General features: G+C 37.6%; 1 protein-coding gene across 3 annotated transcripts in view; it reads left to right on the top strand.

The window, feature by feature from the left end:
- LOC124421652 overlaps positions 1 to 14,551 on the top strand; it is a 255,894-nt gene that overhangs the window by 131,280 nt on the left and 110,063 nt on the right. For all 3 annotated transcript variants that reach the window (XM_046957082.1, XM_046957081.1, XM_046957083.1), the window contains one exon: positions 14,009 to 14,169. In XM_046957082.1, coding sequence (XP_046813038.1) covers positions 14,082 to 14,169 — 88 coding nt within the window. In that variant the 5' untranslated portion in view covers positions 14,009 to 14,081. The remainder of the gene's footprint in view (positions 1 to 14,008; positions 14,170 to 14,551) is intronic.

The following is a 14,551-nucleotide window of genomic DNA, read 5'->3' on the forward strand; positions in this document are numbered from 1 at the left end:
CGCAAAGATAACAAAATTTCTCGTGGAGGAGCAGCAGTAACGCTTTCGCGTTTCTTGATCGATATCTGTAAATATATATATAGACTAGACAGGATAGGGTATATAGACAGAGAGAAAGAGAAAGAGAAAGAGAGAGAGAGAGAGAGAGAGAAAGCACGAAGATGAGAAGTAAACCGAGTTTACACTGGTCCATACCAAGTCTTCTTTCTCTCTCTTTCTCTCTCTCTCTCTCTCTCTCTCTCTCTTATCACTTGCTCACTCTCCTATCATCCATAGAAGGAATTGACTCGTTGGTATGGAGAAGAGGAAGAGGGAAATAGCAAGAGGTACGTCGTCCGTTTCGTGGCAAAGTCTACGAGACAATACCGACATCGTGGGACAATGTATTACGAGGATGTAGAATCGTAGAGAACAAAAGGAGGTCAGGATTCGTTAGCGAGCAAAGGAGATATGAAGAGAAAGAGAGAGAGAGAGAGAGAGAGAGAGAGAGAGAGAGAGAGAGAGAGAAAGTCCTTTAGACTAACAGCCAGTGGAGCGGATCTTAGCATCGATCGTTCAAAGAAGAAACTGGAATCGTGCTCGAAGGAACCGGATTAAGACTAGGATGCTCTCACATCGGTTATTCGTTCAGGGATTTGACCTGACCGAGCTATGTTCCGGAAAACTTCATTCTCCCTCTTTCTATTTCTTTCTTCCTTTAAAATTCTCTATCCTTTTCTTATATAAGATTTTAAATACGACTTCGTATTATTGTCCTTTCTTTCATTGGAAAATTATTTCATTGATATGATCTTTCTTATTACGAGAATTATAAATGTATATTTTATGTTATATAATCGATCGAATTAATTTCCTCAATTTTCTTCGCACTTATATCGATCATAAGAAAAATCTTTGATCACGCATTCTTTCTTTTTTTTTTTTTTTTTTTTAATCTAAGATATAAAAGTATATAAATTCGAATGAATTCGTTAACTTACTTAAATAATATAAAAAAAAAAAAAAAATTCTATGATCATAGGAAATTCAGCGAAATCTGCTTTATCGTAGAATAATTATGAAATGTAAGATTGTCTATGGATGAGACAATCTATCCTTTTGCGTGAGAATTCGAAGAAGGGAATGAAAAAATGAAAAAGAAAATAAGACCAGGGAAAAGAAAAGAAAAGAAAAAAGAGAAGGAAAGAAGAGAAGAAAAAGAGTAAGGTAAAGTTGAGGAGAGAGTCGCGGCTAAAGGAAAAAAGCACGATTACGAGAGAATCATTCGAAGGAAAAGGGGAAAGGAAGCAAGAGCGCGCAGGTGCAGCAAGATGGAATCTCAAGGAGACGTTTGCTAAATGACTCGGCACACGGTAGAGGCGGATGATAGATGAGGACGCGGCTGGGGTTCTTCGCCGGCCGCTAACCTGGAAAAACGACACCGCCCTTACACGGAATCCAATAAAACGAGAGAGCACGCGGTATCATACCTTTATAACGTCGATCGCGACGCTCGAGTAGAGAAAGAGTAGATGTATGTATATAAAGAGAAAGAAGGGATATATATATATATATATATATATATATATATATATATACCATCAAGATAAAATCATTCATCTCGAGTCATATAACTTTGGAAACTTATTCGAAGAATAGTTGATTTTGAGTCATTACTAGCTCGGAAGCATTACTCCTGGATATTCACGGTCCGAGTCGATTAATCTTCGTTCCGATTCGTTATTCGTGGACACGTTGCGACGTTACCAAATCTTCTTCTTTACTTTATGGAGAAAATGAAATACAGTCACGGTAGTCGAGAGGAGACGTCAAGAAACTTTCGTAAAGTTAATATTTCGTATTACATAAGGAAGAAAGAGAAAGAGAGAAAAAGAGAGAATGAATCTTATGAATATGTGAAAGATAAAGAAAAAGAGATAGGAGCTAGCTAGCTAGCTCGGTTACGAACTCTTTTAACATTATTAATAGACATTTACATGAATATAATATATATAATACTAATCATGATTGACTTTTATCTAATATACCTTTTCTAATATGATAGATAATATTATTCAAGAAGATCGTGTCCAAGGAGAGAATAACAAAAGAAAAGGATACGAAACGTTAGCAAAGTATGTAGAAGATAATAGTGGTAGTGATATAGCAAGAACCGGAGAGCAATTCTCTTGACAATTTGGTCTGGCGGTTCGCCAGAGAAGACCAGTCGATTGAACTAATCTAAGTTGCTTAGCACGACTTCCTTCAAATCCCCTCTACACTCCTTTCATCCCCTTTCACGACCTATCTGACTACCCCCCTGCCCATAAGACTTTGCCTTAGCTCCTCGTATCTAATTCTCCTTCCCTCTGTTTTCATTATTCCCTCTTCTCTCTTGCCAACGATGCTACCGGTTTCAGTAGCGTACGTGTTATTTCGCGTAAATCTGCGTATCCATACACCTTCTCCAGGAGCAACGGCCACGTACACCACGCACGTTCCTCGAGTTTCAAAACAACTTGAAGCCTCACACTCTACTTCCAGTGCGGATTAAGCATTAAATTTCTTCGGGCAGTCTGGTTGCATCCGTTGAACGGGCGCCGTGTATAGTGAGAAGCAATAATGGTACATGTGAGAATACCCCCTTTCTATTTTCACGAAATTCTCTATCCACTATCTATGTATATGTTTTTACGTTATTCTATCGACGTAGAAAATACTAAGGTTGTAAAGTTATCAATGATTTAGAAACAAGAAATAGTTAGAAATATTATTACAATAATTATATGAGATTATTATGTATAATACATATACAATTTGATTATTCAATATAATTGTTTATAACAAATGTATAATATAATAAAAATAATATAATATCAAAGATTAGAATTATCTTTAATCTTAATTCCGATCGATCGTTATTCAATTTGAAAATGCAATGTTCGTTGAAACATTCACTATTATCTTAAGATAAACTCAAAAATTTCACGTACATAGGATTCTCCTGACGTTAGGAAAATTTACTTTACCAAAAGGGAGAGAATTTTCAAGAATTTTCTTCATGCTACGCGAGAAGTAGTAGGAGGAAGGTAAGCGAATGGGTTGTAAGTTAGCGAGAAACTACCGTGGCTTCAAAATATGATATATCTACGATATATGGCCTGGCGATATGTATATATTCTCAGGGAGCATAGTTACTGCGTTAACGTAGTTAGCGCAATTAGGTTGCTTTCGGGTTAGAAAGAGAAAAAAAAATATATATATATATATACATATATATATATATATATATATATATATACATATATATGTATATATATATATGTATATAAGGCAAGCAGCGTTATGGAAATAATCCGGTTAGGATTTGCCACCGCTTCAGCCACAAACGGCTTTCAGCCAATTCCACCGGATTGCTTTGGAAGTGCAACATTATCCATCATTTTCTTAACACCCCTACCTATATACACATATATACTTACATGTATACAAAAACCATATAGCCATCGTTGGCCATTGGTTCGAGCAGCTTCCAAAAAAAAAATAATACAAAAAAAGAAAACGAAGATTATGACGCGACGGACCCTTCGTGTGCGTCCTGCGAATGACCTGAGCGTGTCATTAGTCATTGTTACGGTTAACGCTATTAGCTGCTACCCGAGTGTGAATGTATATTGTATATATACGTATATATATATATATATATATATATATATATATATATGTGTGTATATTTATATTATATATATATATACATGTGTATATATAGGCGTAGCCGACTAATAATTCCATCTATTTTCTTCTCCGACATTACGAAAACAGGGCGTCCGTTCCAACGTCGGAGTTAAATGCAAGCTAAACGCAAATGTCCAAATTAGCGTCCGGGACGCGTAACGAGCTCAAGATAAATTTTCTTCATTTCTCTCGTCTCGGCCAACATTCTTCTTCGAATCTTCCGTAAAGGAGATTAGAAAAGAAAACAAACGAACGAGTTGATGTATTTCGAATTTTCCAACTAAAATAGAAAAGATTTACAATAAAACGTTTAATCTCATAATTGTCTCCTTCGTTTCTCTCAAAACGAAGGACGATGATTTTAATGATCTCGTTTAAGAATTTAGAACGTTTTAAAGATCTTAAATAAACTCTCGTAAATTTTTCTTAAAATTCTATTAACGTTATATGAAATTTTTCAATAATACATTTTCGGATAATTTGTCATAAACGATATTCAAATAAATATTATTACTTAATTTATTGTAATGAAGTAAAAGTTATTTTTGGCAATTTAATTTTGGATATAATTTCTTTCCCTTTCTTTTTTTTTCTTTTTCTTGTTCTTCTTCAGATAACAACTAATACGTGCATTGACTATTTAACTTCGATCGTATTGCATAAAACGTTAAGTTGTGTTTTGTAGTAAATGGTAGTGCTTTCCGACGTAACGGAGGAAAAGCCTTATTACGGTGCAACGCGGACTAGCGGAGCGTATTAAAATTCAAAGCCGGCCGCTTGGCTCCTCCGTAGAACCGATTTTACATTACGCGCTTCCGCCGCGATTCAGGCCGCGCAAAGTCCGTTGCTGCATAATTATACGTTCGTGTAAGATTATACAGGTGCACGTGCAGCTTCATCGCGTAAGTTTACGCGGCAAGCTCTTATGTTCTATCCGGATCGTACGTTGCTGCTTGTAACTTGTAAACCAAAGCAGCGGTTACGTATTTTCCATTGAACTTTCAGTTATCCGATACTATTTGAAAAAAAAAACAAAAAAAAAAATAAAAGAAGAAAAGAAAGAACAGAGAGATCTTTTCATTTTATAACGAATCGAATATTTTGATGGGATATCAAATAAACAGATCGTAAAATATTTAAATATGAAATAGAAAATTATGCGTGTAATATAATATAGAATATTTTCTTTTCTTTTTACTTTTTTTTTTTTTTCCATATCTTCGATAAAAATTACGTTACGACCATTACGATATCCAAGATCATCGAACTGCTACTTACTATTGAAAAAAGAAACCTCCCTTAGATCCTGATAGTTATAACATTTCACAAGAGTGAACACAGAGAGAGAGAGAGAGAGAGAGAGAGAGAGAGAGAGAAAGAGAAACATAATGGTAACAAAGAGACCAAGTGGAAAGTCTCTCGTAAAAGTTTTCTGTCTCTAGATGCTGACCGGCAATCGTTATAACTCGAATGAGTTTGCAACCCAGCTAGGATGTATCTTTCCACTTTTTCCTTTTCTCTGTCGATATATCCTAGAGGGTCTCGTAACTCGTCCGTACAACAATGCTACACGTTATACGAGACGTAATTGGCCAGTGAGCTTGCGAAGAGGATAGCTTTCGTTGGTTCGTTCGTGTTAGATCGAACAACAAACACTTCAAACGACACCTCGTAACTTGATTGAAGGAAGACGAAGGAAGAGAGAGAGAGAGAGAGAGAGAGAGAGAGAGAAATTCTCGACAAGCCCATTTCGATTATCCAGGTGACTCGCACACGTTATTTCATCCAGTACTTCCAGTAGTCTCGCACGCGATACTTCGTTAGTACGTAGTTTAGCTTTAAATACGAGCGCTCGTATCTTTCAAATCTCTTTAATGAAAGCGCACAAGCTGACGCGCTGCATGATTTATTTTTCGTTGGGAAACTCTCGTGATATGTCTCGGTTATAAAAGAACAAAAGAAAAAGGAAAGAAAAAAAAAAAAAAAAAAAAAAAAAAGAAAAGAACAAGAAGAAAAGAAAAGGAAAAAAAAAAAACCTATGTCGTTTTACGTCTTAATCCATGAACGGTTCTTACATACGAGATAATAATTTCACGATAATATTTCGAAAGGGAAATAAAGAAGGGAAAGGAAAAATGGAAAAAATATAACCAGGCGCAAATTCGTCGAGAATCTCACGAGGCTTCACTTCGAGATCTCCAAGTTTAATACGATGTTATTAAAATAGTTTGTCCATTAACGAACTTCGAAGTTGCCCAACTATTCGTCGATCTTACCGAATCCCGAGGAAACCTTATGAACGCGTCAAACTTACTCGAAATAATTTTCCGTCGAACGTTGTGATTTAACGCATTGACGTTAAGCAAAATTATAACAAACTTTCCTATTTGATGGATAGGTATATTACTTTTTTATGTATATGTATACCTCTCTCTCTCTCTCTCTCTCCTTCTTTTACTTTCTCTCTCTATGAATGTTATACTTAAAAAAAAGAATTATTAAAAATTCGTGACAAATATCGAAAAGATCGAAGAAGACATGAATAATCAATCGTATCTTTTTTCTTCTTCTCAATCGAAAATCATTGTTGCCGTTCACGTACACAATGCTAAAACCTTGCTTTTCTTCGATTCGCACGTCGTTCGAAGGGGTACATGGAGCTCTCAAGAAATGGCGTGACTTCCGATCCTTCTGATGCATAATATCGAGCATGATTCACGACGATCGATGCCAGCAAAACGAGCGGTGGTCGACGTGGTTACGAGTTTCCTTGCTTTCTCTCTCTTTCTCTCTCTCTCTCTCTCTCTCTCTCTCTCTCAAACCACCCTCTCTCTTTTGCTTCAAAATTACTGAGAGCTGTGGCACACGCACGTACGTACATAGCTACATACCATATATATATATATATATAGGTACGCGTGCGCGACTTGAACGGTTAAGGTTAGTTTCGCGCCGAACTGTCGGAACTTGAACAGTCGATCCTGGAATTTCAGGTTGCTTGCGAACTCTACAGAGGGAGGATAGTCTCTCTCTCTCTCTCTCTCTCTCTCTCTCTCTTGCGTTATGTTCGTATCGTTGCATCGTTGTACAAGAGCGTGTTCGCGGAACGAACGAAAGAGGGAATGAGAGAATATGGGAGAAGGAGAGAAAGTAAGATATAGATAGATAGTTAAAGGAAGAGAGAGAGAGAGAGAGAGAGAGAAAGAGAGAGGGAAAGGAGGACGGTTCCAACTATAACTCGATATCTCTTCCTCCCGTGGTACCCGCTATCACCTTATCCTTCGTACAGGGAGGCCAGAAGACAGAGAGAAAGAGAGAGAGAGAGAGAGAGTGAGAGTAGAGGGAAAGGAGGGAAGAGGGTCGCTTCCTGTTAACTGCTTGACAAACTAAGTTAACGTTTCTTACGTAGTAATTGGCTCCACGCGGCACGGAGAATCGCATTCCCCGCGGCGAGACGAGAAAGGAAGAGAGGGACGTGGATGGCATTGCTCGTTGTTACACTCTGTACAGAGAAAGAGATAGAGATAGAGAGACAGAGAGAGAAAGAGAGAGAGAGAGAGAGAGAGAGAGAAAGGGAAGAAGAATAGGAGAAGGAGGAGGAGGGACTTCGAAACTCTGCGCGTGTAGCAAATCGTCGAAAATGTCTCTGAATTCGAGTAATGTGTAATAGGAGGGAGAGAGCGAAAGAGAGAAAGGGGGAGAATGAGAAGATCCAAAGCTAACTACCAGTTAAAGGCTCCAAGAGGGTAGCGAAAATCATCCCACATCGTAGAAGGTCCAATGACAATCGTACGAGAACTACGATAGAACGTAATGGACAAAGCGACGCTAGCGGTTCCCCATCATATTAATTTTCTTGGTACGTAAATCGCGTTTTTGCGGTAATGTTCGTTTCCTTGAACGGAATGGAAAGGGTAGTCATCAAAGACCATATTTCATAAAGACAAGGTTTCTTATATATTCCTCTTATATACGATAAAAGATGTTCAATCATAATCAGGATTATTCGTATAACTATGTATAATAATTAGACATTTAATTATTGTGTCAATTGATGGATAATTTTATTTATCATTTTTCGAAGGATCAAATCTACATCGATTTGTCTCGGAAAGATATCTATATGAAATATAATATTAATTTCAAATGATGTTACGTATCATAAAGAAATAGATTTGACGATACGTTTCGTTGTGGTACACGTCAATCATCATTATCGTCATCGTTATATTTCACTTTTAACGTCTTCTTTTACCGAGTTATTTACGCGATGGATCGTTCGATAAAGAAAGAAGAAGAGGTGGGAGAGAGAGAGAGACGATACACCTTGGTTCTTGCGAGGTCAATGACCGAGAAGGATGAGTAGAGAAAAGAGAGGAAGGGGAAAGAGGAAAGGCGATTTCTAGTAAGCGATTTTCCAAGTTTTTACCTTATTCCCTTCTCGCGAATCAATCGAAAATTGGAATCGGTCGAACGAACGCGAGTGTTCTATGAAAATCCTTAAAAGAAACGCTAGGGCCGATTTCGAGGGTCTCCGCGCCAACAAAACTTCCTGCGATCGTATTTCGAGAGGTAAAAATCGATCTGAAAGATACGAGAAAATCTTTCGTAATCGTGGCTGACTCCTCGCGATCGTTCATCAAAGTTCCGAGCCAGTTTACTTTCTACGTCGCGGAATCCCTACCTTTTTTCATTCCTTCTTCTATTTCTTTTTTTCTATTCTTTTTTCTCTTTTTCTTCATTCATTTTTTCTTCTCTCCTTTTTATTTTCTTTCTCGCTCGCTTACTCACGCGGAAAAAGGAAGAGCGAAGGAAAGAAAACTCGTCCTTCCATTCTTTCTTTCTTTCTTTCTTTCTTTCTTTCTTTCTTTCTTTCTTTCTTTCTTTCTTGCTTTCTTTTCAGTACTTTTCACTCTCTTTCCTCTGTCTTCCTCTCCCTTATATTTTTTTCTCCTTCCTTCGACCTCATCGACCACGCCTTCTACCTCCTTTTGCCACCCCCTTCTCCCCCCCATGCCATCCTCCATACGCGTCGACCATAATAACCGACGAATCAACGCTGCGAATCTTCAATCTCGTCTGGCAAATGGCCGATCTCCAGACGCGGCGCTAAGATTGCCAGCCGTTGGCCCAAGAGGCTGCGGAAGAATGTAAGATAGCGTCGAGAAAGAACGGGCTGAGTTTGAGGGGTGAAACGAAGGGGTTCGAACGAAAGAACTCGGATCGACGCCCTGCGCGTTTCAACCTACAAAAGTGTGGAAATTTCCCGGTGGATAAGACACCGTTGTCCTTTTTTCCAGCACCAACTACGAGAACTCTTTCTTATACTCTTTTTCTCTCTCGTCTGCTTTACCTTTTTTTTTTTTTTTTCTTGCTCCGTTTATACGCTTTAACCAAGAACTTCATTTTTGTTAATTATCAAAATTACTTAACTTCGACAAATTTACATATTATTTTTATACAGGATAAGCCGGATTTAACGACGAGTTGGAAAAATTTGTCTAAACAGGCCATTATAAATTCTGTTCGTCGTTTTTTACCAAAAAAAAAAAAAAAAAGAAAAAAAGAAAAAGAAAAAGAAAAAGAAAGAAAGAAAGAAAGAGCCAATAAAGGTCACGAAAATTTTGATAAAATTCTTAACGACAATTTCCATTCGTAATTCGTTCCATTTATTTCTATAAATTTAGAAATTATTTTTCCATATTTTAAAATCAAAATAGATTGAGCTAAAGTGGGATGAAATTCTTTCAGACTTATCTCCCTTATATCGGCTTAATGCATTTCGAGAGGAAAAGGGAACATGAATTTTCTTAGGTCTTAGCTTTTTCTCCTCTTCTTTCTCAATTCTCTCCGAAACAACGTCGAGACGAACGTCCGACTGCATAATTCTTCGAGTTTATCTAGTAAATAGCAAACAGGACAAGAGAACGCTCTTTTGTAGAGCATCGTAACTTACGAAATCGCGAGAACGAACGGGAGTTGCAAATCAAGCAGCGAATCTACTACCGAACATTCTCTGCCTTTTCGCTATGCTTTTTCTCTTAACTACTAGCTCCTCGCTTATTTCCTCTCTTCGGTTCAGAGATTTTCATCCGGTCTTTTCCTTACTTCCTTTCTCTTCTTCTTACTTAACCTTTTAATCTCGTAAAACTGTTAGATGATTTAGAGAGGAGTTTACTTCTCTTCTTTCTCTCTCTTTCTCTCTCTTTCTCTCTCTCTCTCTTTCCTTCATTCTCCACCCTTAGTTTCTCTTAGCGTAATAATATGTAGTACAATTATTTCTTGCCTTTACAAATTAATTCGTTACTATGCTTATTTTATAAAAGAAAAATCTGCATGCCAAGACAATATCTTTTGTCACTGTGAATTGATGTTAAATAAAAAAAAAAAAAAAAAAAAAAAAAAAAAAAAAAAAAAAAAAAAGAAAGAAAAAGAAATAAACAGATATCTTTTTATTAAATTTTACTTTTTACTGATATCCTTAAATTTTCTATCGTACAATCTATGTTGTTTCATAATAATTAAATCAATTTTAATAATATCCTACTTGATTAGATTTTCTTATATCGTCCTTTAATCGAGAAAGAAAAGAAAAAGAAAAGAAAAAAATAATAGACATTATTTCAATAGCAAACTAAAGGAAGCATTATCGACTGGCGACATGAGAACAAAGGATTCGAGCTTAATTATAGTTTAATTACTGCGAGAAACCACGAACGTTCCCCTCATTTCGAAAGACGTCGACGATGCTTCGTTCTTCTCTTTCTTGAAATATCCTTTCTTGTTCGTCTCCAAACCTTCTTTTTTCTTTTTCTTCTTTCTCATCGAATCTCTCTTTTCTTTTGTTTCCTACGTTTCCGCGTTTAATACCGAACCGACCAGAACGATATAAATCTTTGATCTCGTTCGAAGAGTCGCTTATATTGAAGTTGAGAGTATTGTTCGTAAATAGGAAAATAGATAGATAGATAGATAGATAGATAAAGAGAGAGATAGTGAAGGAGAGAGGGAGAGAGAGAGAGGAATCACTATGGATGTTTTACAAAGAGAAACTACTATCTCTCTCTACGTCAAACTCGATTTCTGTTTTTTCTTCCTTATTCCTTTCTCTTGCGTTACGTCTGAATTCATCTTTTAGGACTTCCTTAATTTCGCTCTATCTATTTCTCTCTCTCTCTCTTACACGCATCCTTTCTTTCTTCTCAAAGAAACGGACCACAACGATGAGCTTCGTACTAATTCGAAAAGCGATACGCCCCCGAATCGTTTCTAATCTCGTTCTCGCCGTGCTTGCAGGATCGCAATAAAGGCTGTGCATCTCTTGGCCTTTAACATTCGAGGATCGAAATTGTCGAAAGGAAGAGAGAATGTGCTTTCGAATATAACGAAAGAGTCTTCTCATAGAGGAGATTCGTCATTTTACATGGGTGCACACGATCCACGAATAGATTGACTTTTACATTTGTATTACGTCTATTCGAAAAAGAAAAGAAAAAACACAAAAAACAAAAAACAAAAAAATAAGGATGTCTATACTTGTTGCATATCAAATAACTTCATTTCTCGATCGATCTCAACAAAAAAGAACAGTCAAAAAATAGATCGTCCCGAGAAATGCTCGATTTAAATCCTATCGTGGTATTAAGTCTCACTGTCGAACGGACATCTTAAAAAAGGATCTCTAAGTTGGAAGTTGAAAAATCGTCATCAGAAAGGAAAAAGTGAGAGAAAGAAAGGAAGAAAGAAAGAAAGAGAGAGAAAGAGAGAGTGAGAAAGAGAGAGGAGGGGGAGGGGGGAATTCTACCGTAAAAAGATCAAATGTCACGGGAGTCCTTTATCCTAGTAGAATAGTGTTCACCTGTGTGTTGTTTCTCGCTTACATACATACACGTCTATGGTATGTATATACAAATGTAGGTATACTTGAGAATATACGAGCGTAACTGCAGCGATACGCTGCGGCGAAGTTCATTTGTGCCAGGTGACAAGGAAGTGTGTGGGAAGAGGAAGATAGGGGAGGGAGAGGAAGTGAGAAAACGAGAAAGACAGAGAGAGAGAGAGAGAGAGAGAGAGAGAAAGAGATAGAAATAGAGAAAGATAAGGGGGGGAGAAAGAGAGAGAGGGAGGGAGGGAGGGAGGGAAACAAGGAAAGAAGTAAAAGCGAAATGAGAAACGGAGAAGGCAGCGGAACGCCTCCGCCGCCGCTACCACCACCGCCGTCGGTCTGAACGAACGAGCGAATTTAATTTCTGGGTAACATTACACCTTAGGAGCCTTATTCTGAGCGCCATTGTGCGCGCCTGCGGGGGTGGTACAGAGAGACACTCGATCGCAGGACTCCATTTGCGGTTTAGCATAATGGAAACCCAACGCTCCCCGGGGCCACCGTCGGTTTCCTCCTTCTACTCCCTCTTTCCTCTCCTCCCCCCTCTCAACCTCCTCCTACGACGACGACTACGACGACAACCGCACCTACTATACTCCTATCCGACGGTATCAACCATCTCTTGCAATTCCTCTCGTGATACTGGACAACTAGAAGACCAAGTCTTAGTCTGCTTGGACATCGAATCGTAGTCGACGACCTCCCACCCTCCTCCCTCCGTTTCCTCTACCTACTTTCTCCTCTTACTTCCTCCTATTCCTCCCACTTCTCTAATTGCCTTAGAAACTCTGCCTATGAACTTGAAATCTCTAAGGTTTCTCCAACGATGAAATCGTTCATTTATGGTAATATAATCGACCATTCCTATGATATCATTGTATGATATTAAGAAGTATTTTGTTAGAATGATTGAAATCTGAAGTAAATTAGAAAAATTGTTCGAAATGATATTTCGAAGTAAATGCTTTTTTTGCTTTTTTTTTCTTTTTTTCTTTTTTTTTTTTTTCTTTCTTCTTTTCTCTTTTTTTTTTCGACGAAGTAGACATTACAGTACTTCAATAATTAATAATTGTTTCCATTACATTATCGCAGATAGATAAATATGTTGATCTATATTTGGTCGACTGAGTAGGTACTCGTTTGACTTCATGTCTCGTGGTTGCTAATTCAAGCAGGCCACAAGTAAAGTCAATGTAAAATTTAACGAATTCGCAAAGATTGGGGTAATGAAGAAGCTTTTAGAAAAATGAAAATTCCACTTTTGGGATTGGATGATGAGAAGAGGAGGATGGGTAACCGTTTGGAAATGGCGACCGTTTCTATACGTACCACAATGACACACTCGTTCCATCATGATAATTACATTTATACGTTTATCCCTCCTCTCATCCTTGTCTGCTCCTTTCTCTCTCTCTCTCTCTCTCTCTCTCTCTCTCTCTCTCTCTTTGTATCCATCTATCTATCTATCTATCTATCTATCTATCTATCTATCTTTCTATCTCTTTCTCCCTTATCCTTTTTCTCACTTCTTGCACACCTACATTTTAAATTATACGCTTCTGGAAACTTGGAATCAAATTGCTGTACGAGCTTGACCGGATTGGCAGAGGGGGAAGAATAGAGATAAAAAGAAGAAAGAGAGTGGGTAGTGAAAAGAAAAAGAAAAAGAAAAATAAAAAACGGAAAACGAGTTAATCACCGAGCCTCTACCTCGAGTAAAATTACAAAGGCAAAAATTACTCGGATAATCGCTTTCCGCAACGGTAATTGCAATCAGCTAGTGGAACAAAGGCTTAATTGCCATCTTCGACGATACGCTAATACCATTCCGACGATCGTAAGAATGGAGAAAGCATTTGTATGGGCAAGCACGAATATGATTAACCGTAAGAATTATCAAAATATCAAAAGATATGAAATATTCGTCATATCGTATGGATTCCCTTTTATATTTATTTATCTTTTTCAACGAAGAAACTAATTATAAGAATTTTTATAATAAATACAAATGTTCTTATCGTATATTATTACGATAATAATCCAACGAGAATTTCAATTGATCGTCAAATAAAAAAATTTTATTTATCTATTATTTATATATATATATATATATATATATATATATATATATATCGAGACACGTTAAAGAATTATATTTACTGTGTAATAAAAGGCGATAATCGAAAAACGAGAATTCTCGATTTTCAAGGGAACCATCTCGCTTTATTTCATTTTACGAGAAATGAGAAGGCCCTCGATTAACTTTATAAACGTTGCTTACCGTTCCATCTACTACTTTTTCTTCTCCTTCTTTTCCTTATACTTGTTTTTTTTTTTTTCTTTTCATTGTCAAAGCAACAGCAGCCGGGTAACTCATTCTTTTTCCTTTCTGTTTTTTCAACGTTACAGAGAGGGCTGTGATGAGGGAAGCAGGCTAGAAGGAAGACCCTGTCGCGCAAGCGCCGGTAGGAGCACAAGAAAGATGCCGCCATCCTCGAGAGCCTTATTAAGCCCGGTGCTGCTTCTAATCTTCGCAGGAAGCATCGGTGCCTTCAACTCGCGACAAGGAGGTAAGAAGCTTCGAGCTTTCACGACGAAGATTTAGACGATGTAGGATGCTTTGCCGAGAAAAGAAACGACGACGACGACGACGACGACGACGACGACGACAACGACAACGACAAAGACGAAGGAAGACGAGAAGGATTTCAACAATGACAAGAATAAAAACAAAAGAGCAGGGAGTAGGGGAGGAAGGGATGGTACGATGGGATGAAATGATAATGACGCATCGAAGAATGTGAGGTAGATATTTACCGGAGGAAAACATCGATGAACAGAACCGAGCTTGACGCGTTTGCGATCTTTCAACAACTTTACCTCTGTGATCTTTTATTTTCTTCCGAAAAATATACAATAGAGAGCTACACAATATTTACTCACTACGTTCAA

Source organism: Vespa crabro, chromosome 2 (assembly GCF_910589235.1).
Source record: "Vespa crabro chromosome 2, iyVesCrab1.2, whole genome shotgun sequence".
NCBI lineage: Eukaryota > Metazoa > Arthropoda > Insecta > Hymenoptera > Vespidae > Vespa > Vespa crabro.